Below are 16,791 nucleotides of genomic sequence, written 5' to 3'. Positions count from 1 at the left end.
CCTTGGACGGGGTAAGTACATGGTACGTAACGACCAAGTCTGAGCGGAAAGTGTGGCAACGGTCCGTTCCCATTGCCTGAATCAATTGAGTGCCGTGAGCTACGGTAAGTGATTAAGCTATCGGAAGGCAGCCCGGCCGCCGTCCTGCTGTTCCTCATTGAGTGAGTGGCCATTGAGTGGCCGTGGACGAAACCATGTTCCCACGATGGAGGAGGCCAATGCGTCCAATCGTCCGCATTGACGACACCGGCACGGGGGTTGTATCCAACGCAGGGGCGATCGCTGCCCGCAAATGAGTGCTAGAATGCGGGGAGGCTCCACGTCATTCCGCAGCTCATCTTGGTACGGGCAGAGCATGCCCGCGAAGGAGACGAGTACGTGCTGTACACCAGAGAGGAGAGTCGGGAAGGGGAACAGTTCTCCGGACGCTGGAGGTTAGGCGGTCCCCAGGCCCTAAACTAGACGGGGTTTCTGTAGATGTGGCCGCCGTCAGCTCATGAGGATGCTGTCTCGGCGTGTCCCAGGTATTTGATGGCCTTGACGAGGATGTTCTGCGAGTGAACGTTGACGTCGGCGAGCTCAACCTCGAATTGGTCGCCCACCTTGACGTTTTTGACAAGGACTTGCGCATTGATGCCTTCGATGTCCATAATGGCATTGAGGTTGAACAGGTCGATCCGGCCCATCAGACCCTGTCGCCATGGCGAGTCAACTGTGAACACCATCCGACCCAGATCAGTTTTCTCGAATTTCCATGCTCGTACAAGTGCCATGAGTATCCACTCCTTGACACCGTATGACACGACCCGCGCCATCTTCTCGCGCATGTGCAGGAGAGAGAGCGTGTTGGCGAGGCCCTCCGACGTAAAGGGGAGGATGCTGTCTAGGTCATCGACGGATGCATCGATCCGCCGCCGCTCCTTTCGCTCATGAGCCAGCGCCGCGTGCACTTGCCAATGGACGATGAGGTCGGAGAAGCGACGCAAGGGGGACGTGGCTTTGGCGTACATGTCCAGGCCGAGCATGAAATAAGGACCTGGCGTCGACGAGATTTGGATGCCCCCGGTCAGACGGGAGAGCTCCTGACGCTGTGCCGCCGTCGCTGGCGTTCCCTTGTTCAGCTGAGGGTAGATTTCTTTCGTAGCGTACTCGTGAATTGCTGCAAAGTTGGACGACGAGTTGGCGTCCTTGCGGTATGGGAGAGCGATGCCACGATCTGAACACCACCGCGCCGCAATCTCACCGGCGAGCACCATGGTGTTGGAAACCACCGATGCACCGTTGGAGGACTCGTAGCTGACCTTGATATAGGGATCTGGGGGCAGCACCTTGGTGGTCGTCGACGATCCTGCCACCACTGGGACATCCTCGAATGCAACTGCGACTGACGGCCCAGGGGTAAAGTAGGGCCACGCTCCCTTATCCAACCGCTTCCGCCTGAGGGCTTCAGCAAGGCGATACAATGTCAAGAGGTCCTTCTTGCTTTCGGCATCCAAGTTCTCGGCGGCAATCATCGGCCGGTTGGGAGCTAGCTTGGCCTTCTTCGGAAGTGTCCCGACAGTGAGAGTCATCTCAGGGACAGCAGGAGGTGCGGGTTCCTGACAAAACTTGGAGACATCCTCTGGGTCCAGATATGTCACTTTGTGGAGAACACCCGGCTCAACTTTGTAGTCGAGGAGTTCGCCGGCTTCATTGACCTTCGCACTGAACGTCAGAGCCGGCCGTCCTGCTGCTAGGGAATAGCTCTGCACAAGGCCTTCAGATTTGTAGTCATTTGAGTTGTCCACCCCCACGTCAGACGGCAACATGGCTTGGAAGTGACCAGGGAGGTAAATATTCTCAGGTATCAACTCCATGAACTTGCCCAACTCTGAATCCGGCAGCAATCCTGACGCAGGATCGGCCGTGTGAATGTGGATCCAGAACTCGTCGGACTTCTCTGTCCTCTCCAGGGAGACACCGTCGTCGATGATCATTGTCGAGGGAGCATCAATGCAGAGGACATTCACATCCGTCCATTCCTTTCTGGCGCCCGCAGCGATGTCGGGTCGTCGGGAGTCCTCGAGGTTAGTTGGCGTATCGCGAACCAGGCCTCCGCCTCTCTCGATCTTGACTCCTGGAAACCGGACTGTGTATCGAGACGGGATCTCCCACGGTGGGATCATACCAAGCTCTTGGAGAAAGGTCCAAGCGGTACTCTGGTCCAGAACTGCATCGTCGTATAGATCCAAAGCTCGGAGGATGATAGAGCCATAGGCGTGGTAACGGGAGGAATCCTCAAAGAGGTTATAGCTCGCCCACCACTCGATGTAACGAATAATGTCCATGTTGGATCTCGACCAATCTACTTCCTCCACAGTAACTCCGGATGAAGGGGCTAGAATTCCATGCGGGGTCCATGAACGCTTCGCACGACTGGCCTTGACAACCTTTCTAGCCTTTAATATGAACTTACCCAGTGACGTTTCCGCGAATTCCTCAGGAGAAGGACCCTGTAGGTCATCGCTCTTCGCAGCAGTGTAGTCCCGTGCCAGTGTGGAAACACGATTGATCATTGTGATGTCAAAATATGGGAAAACCTCGAAGAGGTGGTCCCGTCGATGACAGTCAGATGAGGGACTGAGGGGTCGGAAAATCAAGTCATTTCGGTAGAGGGCTGTGTGGACGGCATAGAGAGCAGCGGGTGAGAAGCTCTTGCCCTGTCTAGCGGCCTTGGGTAAGAGCATCTCGGTAATCTCGAAGAGACTGAGGTATTTCGTCTTCTTACCATCCGAGACCAGAGCCCTCGCTTTATCCAAGTTGGTGAGACTGTTTTGGTAGTATTCATCAGCGGACGAGACAAACTTGCCCATCTTTTTAATCAGCTGAGCACCAGCCTCCCGCGAAGGTCCTTTGTCGTCCCTCTGCAATTCCTGAAGCTCGTCTGAGGTGGCATCCATCGGGAGCATGGCTAGCAATGGCTGTATCTCTGAAGCAGTGGCGAAATTGGACACCGTAAAAAGGGCAGAAAAGCCGAGGCTGATGATCCACCTGCCATTGCTGGCATAGAAGTGATGTCGGTCTCCAAAGTAACCCAGATAGATACCAAAGACTGGGGTACGAGAGCCAGGTTGCCTATGAGATTGTTAACTATGCCGATGGCAGGGGGTTGAGAAAACCAACTTCATCTCAACCAGGTCGCCAGGAACCCGGGCACTAGAGCCAACGACGGCAACCTCGGCATCCTCACTTCTGGCACCATCAGGAATTTCGGCCATGCCCCCCAGAGAAGATCTGAAATAGTCCAGTTCTGAGGAACCCGTCGACTGAGGTCTAGTGTTACTGTTGGTTACTTTCCCGTAGAAGGTGCGGTCGGGGATGAGGTGTTCGATGGAACTCTTGTCGCCTTCGGGGACCCAGTCTCGTAACTGTTCTCGTATAGGCCGTCTATCCCGATATGCGGGGACTTGAGGTGCCGCAGGGGTAGCCTTTGGGATGTTTGTTGGACCAAAGCCATGCTCTGATGGGCGTTGTTGTGTAGTAACAGAGTGCTGGAATCAAGGTGATCAGTTGTAAATCATGGCTAGTGGCATGTTCCAGCTTGGGACAAGACTAACTCTTTGCCCAGAATCCAATCGACGAGCAACCACTGCGCTGGGAGATTGTAGGCTATTGCGACCTTGTGCAATGCACCTCCAGCAAACGTACTGACTCCTAGATGCCTTCAACATTTTTGGCGGTGTCAATATCATCTGCATACCTATCTTGCATGAGGCTAGAAAATTTTAGCCACAACCGCGTTGGCGTAGGCGTCTGCGACTGCCAAAATCCCGTCACGCTGTCACATGACCAGCTGTGGCACATGGAGAGCCACTTTGCTCGAGCAAGTCAGTACCTCCATGTCCGAGCTGTCTGAGCCATCTCTTTCTCACAGTCTCATTCACAACAACAATGTCACATCTACAAGTACCATTGGACTATCAATTAAAATCTCTGATTTTGCCGACATTATGAACGTGCGCTCCCACAGCCGAACGCATGAAGCCGCAATATGGCAAACGTGTTTGACAGGCAAGGAACCGAAGTTAAGGTTTTTGCCGAATCCCGCAGACGACAATGTTTGATGGAGATGGATCCTGGGCCAGAATGCCTTGTTCCTTCATCCTCGCTCCAGCGACCGACAGGCATGAATAAGAAAAGGGGGGCGGCCATTGCCGAATAAAATGACCAGGCCGAAGGCCAAGAAGCGGGCTTGGAGGGCTTTGATTTGAAGAACAAGACAGGGCTCCCGATGGATCGACATTGCGTTTCCCTGCTTCGAAACGGCGGTCACCGAGTCCCATTGATCAACCAAACCAGTGGCGGCACTGACGACTCCCGAATTTCCATCGCATCGTGGTGGATTGACAACACTACTAGCTAGTGGCAGTTGTCGGCTGATCAAGATGTGATCGGATTGTCGCCAGGTCAAAGAGTTCTAGGGTGTTCCCCCGCCGTTTGGGATGCAGCCACGAATGACAGCGACGCCGAAGTCGAACTCTGAGAAGTCGGTGACCGTTAGGGCCCTACGAGGTCGGCTGCCATGCACCGCATTCGGATTGCTATTTCGGCCAGACAGGATCCGATCGTCAAACACACCCCCGGCTTCGTTGCCGCTTATATCCCCGCAATTAAAGAAGAGGGTGACTGCGCCTCGATGGTTGGTTAGACGATGCAACCAACCGCCGCCAGTGCTAAAGAAAGACATTGCAGCCAGCGACTTCTGGACGAGCAGTGACCACGGCTCATCAGCCTGCCAGATTTGCCCAGATTTGCCCAGCAGCCGGACAAGGCGGCGAGAGGCACTAATAACCAACACGAGCGCCTAGGTCACCCTCCACCCCGCTACAGGCGCTAACCCCCTGGACTAGAGGGAATATGGCCTGGCAGATGCAGGAACAATCTCTCGACCCGTCCCCGATGAGCCGGCTGATGCGCCTGTTCCCTTTGGACAGAAGGGACCTCGTGTGCCAGGGCCAGGCTGAAGCAGCTGGGGGCCGTGCCATGCGAGGCCACACTGGACCACACTGGAAAGAGACTGAGGCCAAGCTCATCTCCCAGCGGGGCTTTGTCTACCACACATTGGCCACCTTTCAAGGCCCCGGACAGGCATGGCCAGTCACGTCCAGTCACGCCCAGTCATATCCTGGGCACAGCCAGGCGCCGTGGGCCACTGTGGTATTAATGTCGCTTTCAAGGATCTCTCCCCAGCACCAACCGCATTGGCCGCTCATTTGCTGGCAGGCATCGCCTTTCTGGGCAGCTTGCCCGGTTCATCCTCCGGCCCCCGTCTTTCTCTCGTGTATTCCCCGTGCCGCCCCCTTCGGCTGCCCTTTTGGGTACTGGAGGGTAGCTTAGGAGCGGTCGAGGGTGTTGACCACCCGTGGGCGGCCGATGCGATTGAAATTACACACTGCGTGAGCTCCACCCATCCCCTATTTGGCGACGAACCCTGGGATGAGTGATAGGCCACAACCACCAACGGTGACCGCGGTGATTCACTGTCGGGACTCAGCCCCTGTCAATCTTGAATTGTGGTACGGTTGTCCGAGGCCTGCGTATCAATGTCCCGCCTATTCTTGGCTAACTACGACCGGCTCTTTGCCAATGCGAGGAGGCCCCGACCCTTGAACCAAGTTGTTAACCTTGGCGCTCAAGCCCGCCACCGCAATAATAACATAGCCGGCTGTTTCCTTCATAGTGCCCTTCCTTTCCTCTTCTTCTTCTCTTCCTCCCCACGATCCAGTCAATGTCGAGACTTTGAGAGCCCAGCCAACTTCGCTTTCTTCCTCTTGTTTCGTTCCTCTCACCAACTTACCGCTTCACTCTTTTAGCGGGCATTCGTTTCTCAACCCAACTACACCTCTAATCCAATCATCATGAAGGGAACAGTTGCTGCCGCCGCCGTCGCGGTCCTGGCCTCCGGTGCCCAGGCCGCCTACCCTCACCACCGTCGCGCTCACGATCTGTTCAAGCGAGGCGAGGAGAGCTGTGTCCCCGGTTGCACCACCATCTGGACTACCATCTACGGCGAGCCCACTCGTAAGAACTGATTCTCGATTCATGCTCCGGAGTATTCGAACTGACCCGTTTACAGTTGTGCCCAACCCTCCCCCCAAGACTTCTTCCGTTGTCACCAGCAGCGCCGCGCCAGTTCCCACCACCTCCAAGGTTGAGGTTCCCACCAAGCCTGCAGTGACCTCCTCCAAGGCCACCACCTCCGAGGCGGCCCCTACCTCCACCGAGGTCGTTGTCGTTGTCCCTCTCCCCACCCCTGAGGTCCACGATTGTCCTACCCCCGGCACTTACACCTTCCCCGCGACCACCGTCACTGTGACCGAGTCGACCACCGTTTGCGGCGCCCAGACCACCAAGGTTCCCGCTGGAACTCACACCCTTGGCGGTGTCACCACCATCGTCGAGACTGCCACCACCGTCACCTGCCCCTACGCCAAGGAGACCGAGGTCAACGGCGTTGTTACCAGCGTGATCGACACCACCGTGTATGTCTGCCCCAGTGCCGGCACCTACACCATCGCTCCCATCACCAAGTCCTGCGATGTCGAGACCGTCCTGGTCTACCCCGTCCCCACCAGCTACGCCCCTGGTACCTACACTGCTCCTGAGCAGGTTGTCACTGTCACCGAGACCGGTTACGTCTACGTCTGCCCCTACTCCAGCGAGGGCCTCGTTTCCACCACCTCGGTTCCCGTCAAGGTGGCTGCCCCTACCACCACTGCCGTTGTCTACAAGGCCCCTTCCAGCGCCGTCTACGAGGCTCCCTCCAGCGTCGCCTACAAGGCTCCCTCCAGCGTTGCTTACTCGGCTCCTTCCAGCGTCGCTTACTCGGCTCCCAAGTCTAGCGTCACCTCCAGCAAGTCTACCTCCAAGTCAAGCTCCAAGAGCTACAGCAGCGGCAACCTGAAGGGCAGCAACGACCACTATGGTATCACCTACACTCCCTACGACTCCTCCACCGGCGAGTGCAAGTCCGCCTCCGAGGTCAAGTCCGATATCAAGATTCTCAAGGATAAGGGCTTTAGCATTGTCCGATCCTACTCCACTGATTGCGACACCCTCACCTCCGTCGGTCCCGCTTGCAAGGATACCGGCATGGACATGATCATTGGTGTCTTCGTCAAGGAGACTGGCTGCAGCTACAACACCCCCGACATCAAGAAGCAGGTTGATGCTATCGCTGCCTGGGCTCAGTGGGATCTCGTCAAGCTCTTCGTTGTCGGAAACGAGGCTATCATGAACGGATACTGCTCTGCTACTGAGCTCGCTGAGCTCATCACCGTTGTCAAGTCCAAGTGCTCCAGCTACACTGGTCCCTATACCATCGCCGAGACCCTTAACATCTGGCAGCAGACTGGTGTCGCTGACACCATCTGCCCCGTTGTCGACGTTACTGGTGCCAACATCCACCCCTACTTCAACGCTGCCACTGAGGCTTCTGCCGCTGGTGAGTTCGTTAGCGGTCAGCTCGAGCTCCTCCACGACATCTGCTCCGGCAACGAGGTTATCAACCTGGAGTGCGGTTGGCCTACTCAGGGTGAGTGCAACGGTGTCGCCTGCCCCGGTGAGGAGCAGCAGGCTGCCGCTATTGCCTCTATCCGTGAGAACTGCGGTGATAAGACCGTCTTCTTCTCTTACGAGAACGACATGTGGAAGGAGGCTGGCTCCTGCGGCTGTGAGCAGAGCTGGGGCTGCAAGAACAACTTCTAAGCTCCCGCCTCTATTCTTCGCTCCCGGTTACAGCATGCATTGTGTCCTCTGCACATATCAACTCGCACATGCTAAATGTATATGAGCCATCTTCAACCCCGCCCGGCCCTGTTAGTCCCTCTTCCCCAGCAAATCCCCTTCTGCCACCCTACCCAGGCTACGATACCATCACAACACTACACACATCCTTCGGGCGGAGTCCGATAGCCCGGCACGCCAACACTCTTCTTTCTCTCACAGACAGTGAGCGCTTGGGGGGCATCACGTCTTTCGCACGCCTCGCAGCGAAAAGGGGGACGGGGGAGCCGGTCGGCAGCGAAGACTCCTTGGAATAATGTGTTTTGTCTATTGACACATGATTTGGTTACTATCTTGTGTGTTTTCCCTTTGTGGTCTGCGATATATATCTGAACGGTTCTGAAATATTTTCATGGTTGGCGAGAGGGGAGTAAAACACCCATTTGGGGAGGGATGACTTACATGTACGCTCTATCTGGCCGGGTTGTCATTTAGCCTCTGCTTCATAATGCTGTAATTTATTAGTGTCTTCACAGACTGAAGTTGCTTATTCTTATCCAACACGTACGTGACTTCTTGAATCTGTTTCTCAATCATATGTGACACCCCTGAGTCGTGTCTACCAGGTTTTCGGCTTTTCTAGCGCCAACCCCTGTAGCCGCGTCACATCTCATTTCACAAACCGAACATCACACGCATTAGACATGGTCTCAGTCCGAGTCAGCAGTTCTTGCGTGCCCTCTTTTCCACCCTGCAGAAAAGAAGGTAAATAAAAAGCAATCCTCGTGATTCCTCAAAGAGTTGTAACGCGTCGGGAAACGATCGCCGGTGGCGCTGAAACAAAAGAGTAAACAACACCACCCAATGGACCCAATCACACGTAGCTGCGGAGTCGGTCACCCGGCCCGCAAAGGAAATAATGATAGGGCGAGGAGAGACATTGTCGTGTGTCATGGGCCTAGAGAGGTGTCTCAGTCTCGGAGAGTTCCAAGAGGGAAGAGACAAGGGCGGTGTGACAGGGAGAGGGGTGGGATAGGACAGCATCCCTCGCAGTACATGTTCGAAGGCCGAGTTGATGTGGAATCAGAAAATATCCAAGACATGGAGGGGTTGGAAGGGTTACTACATAGGCGGTATGCGATGTAGGTGATGGACCTGGCGTGTAGTGGTGCAACTGAGTGATGAATTCCGTGGTATTGTTCGACGTTCATACAGGATCTAGCTGGTAGCGAATAAAAGATATACAGACCTTCAAACCACCATGTTTCTCAATGCCCTACAGGCTGCTATTTGGTATACATTGCAGTCTATCGTATTCAAAGTTCAAATCACACGGATCAAATATGTGTTTACAAGCGGTATCCTTTGCCAATGACTTCCCGTATTACACAACAGATTCCGCCACAAGTAACGACACTCAAGCATACCAAAAGGTAGGGGAAATACTGTCCTTCACATATTTTGTTAGAAACCCAAAACCCTAAGCTCTAATGGCGATGCCACAAGTGCACTCAGATGGGAGGCAAAATTGCAAAAAGATAGTCCTCGACCCAGCTGGGACTCGAACCCAGAATCTTTGCCACCGGAAAGCAACGCCTTAGCCATTAGGCCACCAGGCCGAGAGCCACGTGATTAGTGACCTGCGATTATGGTAGTCTCACCGAGTATGGAGATATATAAAGGGAGAGGAGAGAGAAAAGCAAGAATCTCGGGACAAAAGGGTTTCGCTCGCGACGGTCACATGACCCCGCCGTTTTGCCCTAGAGGGAACGCCATGTCATTGCGCGAAGGGCCCTGTGACCACCTAGCCTGCAGGCCCTGGCACTCACTAACCACTGCTAAGAACCCCGCTGCAATAAACTTCTACAGGTACCTCAGATTTGTTTAGTGGCAGCTACTGTAGCAGCAGCCGTCCCGACGGAACTGCACCGTGCAGCCAGAGTTGTATGCTTCCCAAGGAAGCTTGAGAAATGCGACTTTTGAATGGTTCTGTTATAGCTGAGTTTACAAGGTGTGGGTAGTGGTTCTCTGACATGTAAATACGAAGTGGAAAGATATGAGGTCATATGATTACTCGTCAAAATCCAGGTCCATTGTCACCGAAATTTGCAAACAACCGGGATATGAAGTTCATCTGCGCGCATCGAGAGCTAAATTAACTAAGGTCGGCAAGAACCAATAGAGTGACCGAGGTCTTACCAATTAGGAGTAGATCAGCACGTCAAAAGAACAATCGAGGCGGCTAACCTTATGCAATGCTACCAACTCCTACGTCTCTGACCATCATGCACATGTTATTCTGAGTTATATTGTTACTGATTGCCAATCATTGAACGAAGCGATTTCGTCTTGCTCAGGAACAATTTTGGTTTCAGAAAGCCTGTTATAACCCATCGGTATTGATGCATTTACTATTGTGTTACCCATCTCTTTAATTCCCTGGGACAGCAGCCCCAGAAAAAGATCCCATGAACCAGATATATAAGACAGCCAGAATGTCAAAACCCCCTTAGTGGAACCCACATCACCACCGGGTGATGGATCCCATTTGATATGCAATACCGTAGCCATTTGCCATGCCGTTGTATCCAGCCCCCAGTAATGCATGCATGTGTTTTCCGCAGACAGGACGATGGAAAGAGGGAAAAAGAAATGTGCCGTGGAAGAATAAACTAGAAATGAGTTGCAATGGGTCATGGGCTTTTTGCAACGAGCGCCCTGCCGTCCCCGACACGGGGGTTGACCTCGTCATGAGTATCGACTGTCAAATGATGTAGACCAACAAGATGGCAAAGAAATGGGTATAATGCCTGACACATGTGCGTGCGTACGCGTGTGTCTAGAAGAGAGATGACTAGTCTGGTGGGAAAACTCCAATTTAGTCAAAAGCGCCGTTGCATCCCGTTCCAGAACGATGCTGTAGTCGAGAATGCGATGCTGTTGATGGAAATTCGGATTGTGCGCGCCCCCGCGCACGTTGCGTGTTTCCAAAAGACGCATGGTATGAATCCGAATATGTAGATGTGTAGAAGATGATGAGTCTGATACCATTATAAAAATATCACTGAATCCAGCATGGTTGGCCTTCGGCGGTAGGGCTCGTAGGGACGTATCTGGTTACCTTTCCGGTTGTGCGAGGAAAAGTATTTAGCTTGCTGTGGCCATTCATCGTCAATGAAGGGCTCGATGCCGCGGCCGCACCGTTCTAGTTGAAGGAGTCCTCCACGGTGGTGGTCGCTGCATAGCACGCTCAGGTTCTGCCCGTCGTTGGTAAAGGCAACGCCGCCGATCTCGCCAAATATGTCAACAGTCTGTTTGGTGCGGAACGTCTGAGCATCGATGATGTTGATGTAGTCAGCCTCTTCGGCTGCCACGAGAACCCTCTGGCCGCTGCCACCTGGGGAGAAGCGTAGGTTTCGAACACCCGCCATCTCGGACCGGATGGTGCAGAGGGGCCTGCCCTCGCCGCTCGTGCTGCACCATCGACGGGCATCCCAGATCTTGACGCCTTTGTCCTGGAAGCCTGTAGCGACTGTCCAACCATCGTCAGACCAGTCGCAGGAGAAGCCGAAATCACGATGTCCGGTGAGCTCCTTCTGGATCTGGCCCGTCTCCGCGTTGGAAATAATGACATTACAGTGGTCGCCCACCATGACTCTCAGTCGGCCGTCCGGGGAGATGGCGGTGCAATTTAGGGGGAAGGGATACACGGTATCCATGAGAAACGTTTCCGTGCTCAGGTCCATGACGCGGAATCCGTGGTCGTTGCTTGCGAGAGCCGCCACAGGGCGTGATGACCGCCGAGGGAGGTGGATTTGCAAGTGGTTGGTGATACCGCCCGGGTTGCCTGTGATCTGACCGTCCACAAAGTGCCTCCTGTCATCCGATTCGAGGTTCCTCAAGCAGTACTCTCCATTGAACATGCCAGCCATTAATACGCCATGTTTGGCATCGAGAGTGGAGATGATGGAACCAAGCCCACTGATTCCACTTAAATCAAGGGCCAACTCCGTCTTCCTGGAGATGGGGTTAATGCAGTTGATTCCTCGCGTACCAGGGTAGAACGCCTGACTCCGCGAGGGACATGCTAGGACGCTACGCAATTGGAAATGAGCGAGGTAAACGTCTGGGCGGACGTGCAGGTTTCGAAATCGGAAGAAACTGTCATGCGGCGGGATCTTGACATCGCGCACGAGAGGCTGTGATTGCGAATCAGTTTAGGGACCGTCATTGCAGATTCGAGATAAGACAGGTAAATACTCACTGTCCATCGATCAGACCCCTCCTTGTTAGTATAATTTCTATATGTGAGATATCGCCTCTTCCGTGCATGACTTCGGGTGGTGCCCATAGCTGCCCAGTCAATGCCCTGCATATCGCAAGCATCGCCCTGCAGGTCCGAGTATCGGACTTCGTCGATTTGGCGAGTAGCCTGCTCGCGAATACTGTGAGGACATGGAGCATTTGATCTCGCCGTGGACTGGGATGATGCCATGCGGGCTTGTATGGCCCAGTTTCGGACAAAGTCTATCAAGCCCAGGTTCTCGGACCCGAGCATGGTTGGGTTCGGATTGCTGACCAAGGGACCATCATCCCAGACATCGTTTGCAGGCGGCGCGAGTTGAGGCGCCGGTTGCTGATTTTGAGGAGCATTGGTAGGAGGCGGGGCCCAGCCCAGAGGAGGAGGAACGTCCATGATCAATCCGGCACCTTCCATTGCTGGTATATGAAAGGCGAACGGGTGTAGGTAGTTGAGTGAGCCAGGATCTGGCACTTGATCATCGTCGTCCTCGTCGGACGGGGGAGGGTGGCCTTGGAAGACTAGTTGAGGTACGGTAGAATCGATGTGGGCGGCAGCAATGATGTCGTCAAGGGGGGCGCCTCCGTCGCTATCGCTCATATCGAAGTCATAGTCTTCCAGGTGGCTGGGGTAGTTGTGATTGAGGTTGAGAGGGAAGTTGTGCTGATTGAGGTGGTTGAAGGATGGTGGGCGAAGGAGACTAGAGAGGGCGATGTCGGGTGAGATGTCGAAGCTGAGATCGAGGTCTATGTCGGAGTCGAAGTTGTCAATGTCACTGTCACTGTAATCCTCGCTGTCGGCGTTGTTTTGGTGGAGATGAGGAGTCGTCGAGGCTAGGGTGTTGGGAGTAGCGGTTCCGGAAGCCGTCGTGGTAACGGTAGCGGTAGCGGTAGCGGTAGGAGTGGCGGTAGCGCCGTCGGCGGGGAAAGCATCAGCTATCGACGTGTTGGACGCGGCGATTGTATGACGATGAAACTCGGGTTCATTGTTCTGGCTCGGATCTTGCTCGGTGGACGCGCGCTCCGGCACGGAGAGGACGACGGGACCGGGGACCGGAACAGTGGCGGGGTCGTGCAAGTGAGCTTGAAAGCCCTCATCCCGGAAATGAGAGTCGGCGACGGCTTCGTCTCGATGGCGATCCGTCTTTGTCGCGGGGGACGAACGGCGCATCGTGCAAGAGAAGCGGAGGGGGGATGACTTTTAAGTCCTTCAGGAGGCCTTCTGCATCCGGGAAGGCTTGACCGGGACTCGCTCGCGTGTTGGTGGACGGACGAAGCCTTGCTTTTCGAGTGAGACAGTGTTGCTTTTTGGTGCCGCGGCGAGGCAACGATTGTCGCTTGGCTTGGGCGTGTGGGAGGGGTCCACGGGGGGTTGGATTTGGTTTGGCAGGCCGGTGCGGAGCGTAGCGCGAGAGCAGTATAACTTAGCGCGGTGCCGGTAGAGGAAGAAGGAGGCTAATAAAGACCCAGGTGGAGACAGGAGGCGGATGTGGAGGAGGTGGAGGAGGCGGTCGAGGCGAGTCGAGGGTCTTTGTATTCTAGCCCTTTGTGAAATGCAGCCGCACCGCAGTGGCGGTCGTGGGAGAAATCGGTGTAAGTGCAAGTACTACCTTACGTTGTAGGACCTCGTTCAAAGGCTATTGGGATCTGCCGCGGCGGCAACGCCAGAGCCCTGCATGAGACAAATACCAGAAAAGGCAAGGCGAAGGAAAGCGAGATAAAGCGACGACGACAAGGGGAGGCGGGACGGGGGACTGGGGGGGCGGCGGGAAGAGAGACGGAAGTCTGGAGGTGAGATGACGATGAGATGGCGAAATGGGGCGACAGCGGAAGGAATGGGACAGGAATGGGACTCGAGAGCGTCCCCCGTTTCAAGTCTTCAGCCGCGGGCCTGAAGAGGAAGTTGAGTGCGGCTGTTTTTTTGCTCTTGTGGTTCCTTTTTCCCTCTTAGTACCTCGTCGCACGCTGGTGGGCGGTCCAGCATGCCGGAGACCGAGCTGGGAACGGAGAGTGTGTACCTATCGCCAAACGGTTGCCAACACCCGCGCCGACAGGGATGTGGAAGGCGAAGCGGGATGAGGGACTATCGTCGTGGTGGTGGTGGTGGTCGCGGTGGATGTGGGTGTAGTACAGTAGTTAGGCGGGCGGGCGGGTGGAGGTGGAGGCGGAGGAGGGAGGGATTGATGGGTCGAGGATGATCCCGCTGTCAACGTCGCCCTGGCCTTCGCATGTACGTATTTATATCTGTATCTCGATAGCGGCCCAAGACGCTAGCAACGGGTCCCCGGTGGATGGCCGAGGATAGGGATATCCAGCCTGGTGGTTTGGTGCATGCGGGCGTGCGTATGTGAGTGATTCAAGCGCGGAGGCGCTGTTGCTGGTTGGCTACGTTGGCCAAGCCGTGCGAAGGATCACGGATCGTGGAGCAGCCACAGAGCAGCAGGACAGGCATTCCCATCCATCGAACGGTGTGTGATGGGAGGGGTTTGAGATTCGGATTTCCCGAGAACGAGATGCGTGACTGGGGCGGCACCGGAAGAAAAGAGGTCAAAGCAGAAAGAGGAGAAGTAGGAGAGAGGCGCGGGGGAGAACGAACAACGCAAGGATGAGGCCCAGCTGAGGTTGGCAACGGCGGCTACGAGACCGGACGGGTACACCACTTTTGGCTCAACTCAGCTCAGCTCATCTCAGCTCGGTTCACGGGTTCAAGGTAACCAACCTGGGCAGGGGACTAGTTCGAATCGCCTGTGATGCATCGGTACACCCGTAGGGATTCTCCCCAACTAACATGCATACTCAAGACAGGGGGTGCAATTCGTACACTTCGGCTCGGACGCATGTACTGTACGTACGTACGTATAACAATGCTTTGTTATTAGTTCGGGGGGAGGGAGAATCGAGTCGCACGCGGGCCGGTCGAGTATGTACAACGAGGGAGTCAGCGCTTGGTAACAAACCCAGCTCCAAGCTGCGTGCAGGCCGCATCCCTGGCCGTGTGCGTCTTTGTTCGTCGCCAAATCCACCATCTGGGCCATGTGCAGCGATGCGCGGTGCAGGCGGCCGTCTCTGGCTGTAGCAAATTCCATGACGGGCGAGGAGGAACGAAGATCGAAACATGCCACATCCAATATCCTGGGCTTGGCGCCTGGAGTCTGTGCTTACGACATTATGACTTACAGCGTCCTTAGGTAGTACACCTCACATTCTGAACCTCACACCTCACCTTCACGCCTCGCGCGTCACACCTCGGACCGCGCACTTGGTTCCAACACACCTGCACCTGACTGGTCCCAACGCAGTGGGCTGTCTTGCCAGACTGTGTTCGGGCCGGACGGCTGGGGAACAGGACCGTCGTCCGCGTACTAAATTCAAGTAGGCACCGTTCGAGAACCCTCAGGAAAACCCCCTCGCATATCGCGGCTGCGACGTGGACACCCTCCTGAAGCGCGGTCCGCCGTGACGGGACCGTAGGCGTCATATTCTACCGGGGCATCCATGATACACATCACACCGTAACACCGAAACCAGAAAAAAAGAAGACGCGAAACCGACAAAGACCCTGCCAATCTGGCCCATCTGCCCAATCGCCCTCGCCGACGCGGCAGCCCGTCCCCCCTCGCAGCCCCAGGAAGCGCCTCACTTCCCGATGCAGCCCAGCACCGCCAGAGGGGGCCACACGCAGCTGCGAGCCGCCCACGGTCTCGATAATGGCATCATGCTTGCTTGCTTGCTTGCTTGCTTGCTTGGCCTGCGTTTCCCCCATGCCCGTGCCCGCGCCCCGTGGCCCCGTGCCCCATCTCCCCCGTGGCCCGTACTGGCCGGAGGTGCGGAGCGTCTCCAGGGCGTCGCTCGCCGGTGCTCCTCGTCTTGACCGGTCTGTCTAGTCTTTTATGATAGATGACCAGACGGCCATGATCCGGGTGAGATGGCCTCGTGTCCATTTCTCGCCGGCCCAATGGCATTCCGTTCCAGCTCTGATCGGTTTGCTAGTTTGATTACTTGCTGGACCGCTCTGCTTCACATTGTCTGCCCGACCCATCTGACGCGTCGTCTTTCCTTTCCATGGCGAGCCAAGCCATACCTCACTCACTCACTTGCATCGACCCACGATAAAGATGACTCTGGCTCTGACTCTGACTCTGACTCTGACACCCCCCATAAACACACACATCACTTTTTGCTACGACAACCGCCGCTTGCGATGCCGCCACTATTCAACCAACCACCCGACGAGCCTGTAAGCCAACAGCCAACAGCCAACAGCCAACCAACCAACCTCCGCTGGTAACTCACTGCTGTACGAAAGTAATAATGTCATGTACGACAGCGCTGCGGGTGTCCCCCGTCCCCATTATTCCAGAGCTAGACGAAGCTGAACGTGTCAGTCAGAGAGAGATACATGCATACTACCTGGCCTTGCTGTAGGCTAGTGCAGCAGTCTGCAGCGCCATCTGCATTTGGTCGATGCCTCAAAAAAGCTCTTCCAACAAAGCCCACAACAAAAGCAATATGCATGCTAGCCCAGCTTAACCTCCTCTTCCTGCATAGCGATGTATCAAGACGCTTCTGGAGGTCATAGGTAATGCAACTCCTTCGCTGTCTATCCGGCTCCCACCCGGCTTACATGGGGTTGCACCCAACACGGGCTGACACCCCTCCTCTTCGTCTCCCTCCGACCTCCGCACTCGCATTTCCATCGCATCTCACAAACCATGTACAGCCACGAAA

General features: G+C 55.3%; 4 protein-coding genes and 1 non-coding gene across 5 annotated transcripts; 2 read left to right on the top strand and 3 right to left on the bottom strand.

The window, feature by feature from the left end:
• Positions 1 to 494: 494 nt before the first annotated feature.
• Positions 495 to 3,710, bottom strand: BGZ61DRAFT_470278 (uncharacterized protein; the record flags this gene model as incomplete). Its single annotated transcript, XM_046248058.1, has 3 exons — positions 495 to 3,114; positions 3,163 to 3,530; positions 3,597 to 3,710. The coding sequence occupies 3 exons, from the start codon at positions 3,708 to 3,710 to the stop codon at positions 495 to 497; spliced, it is 3,102 nt and encodes a 1,033-aa protein (XP_046111543.1).
• Positions 3,711 to 5,897: 2,187 nt separating this feature from the next.
• BGZ61DRAFT_336946 (glycoside hydrolase superfamily) lies at positions 5,898 to 7,746 on the top strand (the record flags this gene model as incomplete). The annotated part of the gene is made up of 2 exons (XM_046239009.1): positions 5,898 to 6,060; positions 6,116 to 7,746. The coding sequence occupies 2 exons, from the start codon at positions 5,898 to 5,900 to the stop codon at positions 7,744 to 7,746; spliced, it is 1,794 nt and encodes a 597-aa protein (XP_046111542.1).
• Positions 7,747 to 9,310: 1,564 nt separating this feature from the next.
• Positions 9,311 to 9,383, bottom strand: BGZ61DRAFT_t2. Its single transcript has one exon. It is a non-coding gene; the product is annotated as a tRNA-Arg (tRNA).
• A 1,431-nt stretch (positions 9,384 to 10,814) lies between these two features.
• Positions 10,815 to 13,234, bottom strand: BGZ61DRAFT_524990 (uncharacterized protein; the record flags this gene model as incomplete). The annotated part of the gene is made up of 2 exons (XM_046252690.1): positions 10,815 to 11,963; positions 12,029 to 13,234. The coding sequence occupies 2 exons, from the start codon at positions 13,232 to 13,234 to the stop codon at positions 10,815 to 10,817; spliced, it is 2,355 nt and encodes a 784-aa protein (XP_046111541.1).
• Positions 13,235 to 15,770: 2,536 nt separating this feature from the next.
• On the top strand, positions 15,771 to 16,351 carry BGZ61DRAFT_470275 (uncharacterized protein; the record flags this gene model as incomplete). Its single annotated transcript, XM_046248057.1, has 2 exons — positions 15,771 to 15,937; positions 16,036 to 16,351. The coding sequence occupies 2 exons, from the start codon at positions 15,771 to 15,773 to the stop codon at positions 16,349 to 16,351; spliced, it is 483 nt and encodes a 160-aa protein (XP_046111540.1).
• Between the last annotated feature and the right edge of the window lie 440 nt (positions 16,352 to 16,791).

This window comes from Ilyonectria robusta (genome assembly GCF_021365365.1).
Source record: "Ilyonectria robusta strain PMI_751 chromosome Unknown BGZ61scaffold_1, whole genome shotgun sequence".
Taxonomy (NCBI): Eukaryota; Fungi; Ascomycota; class Sordariomycetes; order Hypocreales; family Nectriaceae; genus Ilyonectria; species Ilyonectria robusta.
The sequence above is the reverse complement of the archived record's forward strand: the minus strand, read 5'-3'. Positions and strand labels throughout refer to the sequence as shown.